The 6,032-nt window shown below is 29.6% G+C and overlaps 1 protein-coding gene across 1 annotated transcript; it reads left to right on the top strand.

Annotated features, from left to right (window-relative positions):
- Positions 1 to 75: 75 nt before the first annotated feature.
- On the top strand, positions 76 to 5,617 carry LOC122273248 (obscurin-like; the record flags this gene model as incomplete). The annotated part of the gene is made up of 4 exons (XM_043057320.2): positions 76 to 229; positions 3,179 to 3,284; positions 4,461 to 4,661; positions 5,479 to 5,617. Coding segments are annotated over 4 exons (600 nt in total), but the record flags the coding sequence as incomplete, so codon positions are not given.
- Between the last annotated feature and the right edge of the window lie 415 nt (positions 5,618 to 6,032).

Here is a 6,032-nt window from a genome sequence, read left to right as displayed (position 1 = left end):
ATCTATTTTATTTTAATCATGATGCATGTACTTGTGTACTTTTTGCGAAAATATTTCTTTTAAATCTGTTTTCAGGTCGAATCTGGAAAATATGATTTTCTTGAAGACAGAAATGGTCAAGTTATTCTTTTCATCACGAGAATGGGAGATGATGATATTGGAACATATACTTGCAAAGCAGAAAATGAACACGGAGAAGCACAAAGAAAAATACAACTCATGATCGCAGGTAAACAAACAATTATATCAATCATACTGACTTTTACTGTCTATAAATAAAGATGGGACATTTTTTTACTGAATTCATCATCACTGTAATCTCTGCAAAAAAGAGGAAGACCCTAATTTATATAAATTAGTTTTTTCCCATTCATTATTTTTGATTGGTTTATACGTAGATTTTAACTGCTCAATAATAAGAGTCTATTATACAGCACCAAACTTAAACGTTATTACTAACTTTTTTCCGCTGCTTACTTTCATGAATTTAACCCCTTAACTTGTGCGCTCGAGTTAATTCGAGAGCTCTAAACAGGAAAAACAGTGTATCAAAATTGTCCACCAAAAGAAAAAACAGTGTTCTAAAGTGTGTTTTTTTTTACATTAAAAAAAATTGAATTTTTTTTTTTTGCCGGTTTCTTTTTCAAAAAATCTGTGCTTTAAGGGGTTAACCAATTCAGCGTTACGAACGGTGTATGACAGGTCACATAAACTAGTGTAAAAGCTCATAGACCGGAGAACTCACTGCTCATAAATAAGACTAAAAACGTTATGAACTGACATGGTCCGATCGCATTCAGCCAACGCTTCGTATAACTGAAAGCCTCCACACGGTTTTTTATAGGTAGTCCGATCAGACCACTGTGTACAAAATCTAGTTAAAATAAGAAAGTGGTAACAAATATATGACTAAATATTTGTTCATACCTGCCAACTTTTAATCCTTTCCATTATCATTTTTCCCAGTGGTATTAAAATGGAATTAAAACTTCAATTTTAAGCAAACAAATACGTTGTATTTGTGAAAACTTAAGTTGACTACCATGATAGTAACGCATAATAATATATGTGCTTAATTTTTGTAAGAATAGTGGTGATCAATATCATCTAAAAACTAAGATTATAAAAGAAAAAATAGTATATAATTACTACCACTTTAAATATTAAATATGAAAATAAAATCTTCCGGAAAATCCGGAAGAGTTGGCAGGTATGTTTGTTTTATTTATGAATATTATTGGTTTGCCTTATTCACTTGTCAACCACTACAGATTCAATTCTCAAATATATATTGACGTGTCAGTGTGGCCGAGTATGCGTAAGTATATTATGCATTTCGAATTATTACACTCTGAAGATAATTTTATGTAGAAAAAAAAAGAATATATATATATATATATTAAATATAACAAAGAATTCAATCGCATTTGTTGACTAAAAATAATACTCTTCAATAGCGATATTAGAAACTAATCATCGGAAATGTTTCAAATACTATTCATGTTCCTCATCGTTGTTTTCACGTAACTTTCACAGTTTAAGTGTCTCTCTTTAGAGAGCTATCGTATGTTAGGTAATAAACAGTACAAATATTACCTAAGCACATTTTATTTTCGTAAGAGAAAGCAAAAGGCTAACACAACCCTCTTTGCTTCCAAAAGTTTTTATTTCAGAATTCAACTGTTTTTGCAATTTATTAGGTGAGAGAAGTATGAACCTTTCTGATCTAATTCCCCTCTTCCGTTATCAACAACAACAAAAAAGCAAATTTTAAAACCCATTAGGTTCTTCCACAATATTTGAATAACTCCTGCTAACATAATATGATATTTTTTAAAAAAAAATTTACTTGATTTTGAAATTGTTCTAGCAGGACAACAGTGTATAAAACTATTTTGAGACAGTTCGTCCCCATTCACATAGTAGAGAGAGTTTATCTTTTTTTAGTAAAATTTTTTTCATATAAATTACCCAACTTAAAACGGTTTCAACGAAGATTCGAAAAGGTACTTTGTTTCTCTTATCCTATCATGGTTATGTATTTTAGATCTCCTTCTCTGAGAGACCAAGACGAGAACTATTTTGAGAGAAATAGTATTAGATTCGATTTTTTTTTCTTAGAATATTTAACACGTTGGGAAATTTAACACCATGGAACCTTAGAATATTTAACACCATGGGGGTCACCGGTGACGGGCAAAGCCAAGATTATTAGAAACACATAATTCCAATAAATAAATTTTTAATTTTTTTTATATTATTATCCTTACTAAAATAATTTGAAGAAATTAATGCAATATAGAACATCCGGAAGAGTTGGCAGGTATGAAATATGTCATCTTCCAATTTAAATTCTCCTGAGATGAAAGAGCAAATATCCTGAATTGGATAGGAGCTCTGTAACATTTTGATTAGTTAGTAAATATGTAATGCTAAACCTTTTAGAAACTAGCAAAATCTGTTAAGTTGTATTCAGGGGCGGATCAAGAAATTTTTCTTCCTGGGGGGGGAGTTCATAGACTCAAATTCCCCCTTATATAATTTTTAAAATATTTTATTTCTTTTGTAAACTATTAAAAAATTATTATTTTTATTTATTTTTTCAATTTTGGGGGGTCATGACAACCTTCCCCCCCCCCCAACGCTGGATCCGCCACTGGTTGTATTAGTTAAAATTATGCTTAAACCAAATTTTGTTAACAAATATTCAAATTTTAAAACATAGTATTTACTACCTCTAGAAAAAGTCTTTGGAAAAAAGACTTTTTCTAAAGTTAAACTGATATGTCTCACAAGGAAAAATTCCGTTTCTACTTTTTCACAAAACTGCCAAACTGTAAGTTATAACACTCCGCAACATTTATAGTGGAATTAAAACTACAATTAGATATGAAAATATGCTTAGAATTTTGCCTGTACCTAAAACGTATCACAGCGTTTACATCGTGTCTTTCTTATATCATAGAATTATTTAAATGTCGTAATATTCAATATCATTTTAATTCAAATGTTGAATCTTAAAATTTGTTATAATTTTATTTTCAAAAAATCACCGGCCTGAAGGAGGAGAAGTTAGGTTTATATTCATATACTATGAGTAAAATAATTTACAAAATGTATTCCATTAGCTGACTTCATTGTTTTAATCATCTTCTAAATTGTATTAATATTTATTTAGAATGCGAAAATGAATATCATCTTCTTACATATCAACGACCACACATTGTAAAACCCAGTGATCGACCGTTTGAAGATTTCTATGATATCGGAGACGAACTTGGACGGTATGCCTCTCTTTGTTGTTTTAATCACTATTGTAAACTGTATTAAAATTGCACTAAAGTGCTATTGTACTGACTGTATCAACTACTGAAATGAAAAATATTTATACACTTCCGTAAATTCTTATATTTTCTGATGGCATTTAACTCCCAAATCGAAATCCATTTTCTTAGTTCTCTGCGCGCAAACAAAAAGGATCTTTAACACGAGCCTAGGTTGATAAAAATATTTCTGAAATCTAAAATATTAATTGAAACATTTGAATTAAATTTATTTAAACTTTTAATGGGCCTTTTATTTCTAGTAAAGGTAAATTAAAGTATTTTTGGAATTGAAATTCTTTTAAGAACAGTAATTGATATAAAAAAGAAACTCATTTAGTTTATAAAAATGCCATTTTTTTGGTGGTAAATATATTTAACATGACCTATTAGGAACTTACTGACTTTTATTTTTCTTTATTTATAAAATAAATTCCTTAAATGCTACAAACTTCAAAAGGAATTGTGAATTTTATAACTTTTACACGTTCTTTAAAAGTGACAAATGGTTACCAATTTTATTCAAACTCACTTCAAGAAAGCTGAAATTATTGAAAAGTGGAAACCTAAATTAAAAGTGGTAAAACGTGGTGGTAAGTATACTTACCACGGCCTTTAAAAGGGTTAAACTTTTAAAATAAACAGTTTTTAACTATTTCTTAACGTTAAATACTACCAATCTTGTGTTAGCTCTATAAATAAAACACCATGCCAAATTTCAGATCAATTGAACATAATATCAAAATTAAGCAATTGATTTTTTTTTAATATTTCATACATAAGATATATAAAATATTTTTCAAAACCTTAAGCCTTCTTTTTATTTCATTTTTGCTTATCACAAAGAAGATACGGGATCTTCAAAATAAAAATTTTAGAAAATGTTTCCTTTTAAAATTAAAGTTTACAAATCTGTTAAATTTATTTCTAAATATCTAGCTTTGTTGTAAAGTGATTTCTTTCAATAATTCTGACAAGATTGACAAAATAAAATACAAAAATTGTGTTTCTCGTCTCAAATACCAATCGAAAAGATGGAAGCATAATATGAATCTAAATAGATAGATAAGTAAAATATGATAATTCATTAAATTTACTTAGAATTTCTTAAAGATTTAAATTTTTTTTCAAATTTAGGGGAACTCAAGGAATAACCTATCACGTTGTCGAACGTAAGAGTGGAAAAAGTTTGGCTGCTAAAGTAATGCACGGAACAGGAAAACTGATGGACTTCATGACGGCTGAAATGGACATTATGAGCCAGCTAAACCATCCAAGATTGGTCCGACTATGGAACGCTCACGAAACGAAGTCCTCCTTAACTTTGGCCCTTGACATGTATCCTTTCTCTTAATTTTATCCATTCTCATTCGCAATGGAGTCCAAAAATCCTTGTTTGGTGTTTAATTACTATTTTGTTTGATTTAGTAATATTACTGATTGACCATCACGAGAAAAACTCTCGCAAGGAGCTTACACGTGGGTAAAGAACAACTGGCAGCATAACAATATCATTTCTAACTTGTGATCCGTGACTACCCGAATCCGTGAAATTATCCGTAACTACCCCAACTTACAAATCTTTACAAAAATATACACAGGCACTATGTATATTTTCTTACCTGGAAAATTCAATAGAGGTGAATAGATTATAATTATTGAAAGTAAAAAACCTTATAGTGAAGCACTAAATTTTGAATCTTGATGGCAACTTGTAGTTCACATAGCTTCAGATCGAAGGGTACCAGATTTTCTATGAAGTAATTATGGCCGGTGCACAATGCTGGCCACATTTCCATCAACATGCCGTTTGTCACGAAACTGTGGATCTGTAACCTTCATAACCACTCTGGTTCTCACACAGGCTGTTGCGGTGAGGCTTATTTTAAAGCCTTATAATTTTAGCCTAAAAAATTCATAGCTGTAATAGATTTCACTTGAAAATATATATAATTTTAATAAATCATAGCAGTTATTTGTATTTTACTTTTCCTGAAAACAAACTGAAAAATAAACTTTTAGTTCAGTTTATTTTTCTTTACCTCCAGTAAATGCTCCCACTGGGAGTTTTTCTCGTGATGGTAAGTCAATACCTAATTTTAATATTTCACTCACAATTTTCTGCAAAGTTAGATATCTTAATAATGGCGTTTAGATGTGGTGGTGGTGAACTTTTACCAAGTATTATCCATCACGGGAATCTTACAGAGAGTATTGTGGCTCATTACATCAAACAAATACTCGAAGGACTAAAACACATGCATGAGAAAGACATTGCTCACTTAGGATTAAATGTAAGTAAGAACAGAACTTTTAAAATAGGTCACTGATAGACCAAACTTTTAATATTGTTAATCCTTAACATAACTAGTTTTTATTCCAGTTTTTTAATAAATTCTATTTCAAATTTTTAAATATTATTATGCAATAGGAATTTTCCAATGATATTGTTGTTTTTCATTTAAATCAAAGTAAATACGCGCAGTGTCATTTTTTATTTATTTAGGCACGCTATTATTATTATAAAATTTTTTCGTTACAATACTCTAAGTTTGAAACCACTTATAAGAATATAAAAATTAATTTAAAATGTAGAACCATTTTTCCCCTTTAAATGAGCTCCACTTTTTAGCGACATTATATAAATAATGTAAAATGTAAGTTCAACTCTTTACTAAATACCAGTGGACGCACTGTCCTATGAAAATT

This window comes from Parasteatoda tepidariorum, unplaced genomic scaffold (genome assembly GCF_043381705.1).
Source record: "Parasteatoda tepidariorum isolate YZ-2023 unplaced genomic scaffold, CAS_Ptep_4.0 HiC_scaffold_3201, whole genome shotgun sequence".
Classification (NCBI taxonomy): Eukaryota; Metazoa; Arthropoda; class Arachnida; order Araneae; family Theridiidae; genus Parasteatoda; species Parasteatoda tepidariorum.
The sequence above is the reverse complement of the archived record's forward strand: the minus strand, read 5'-3'. Positions and strand labels throughout refer to the sequence as shown.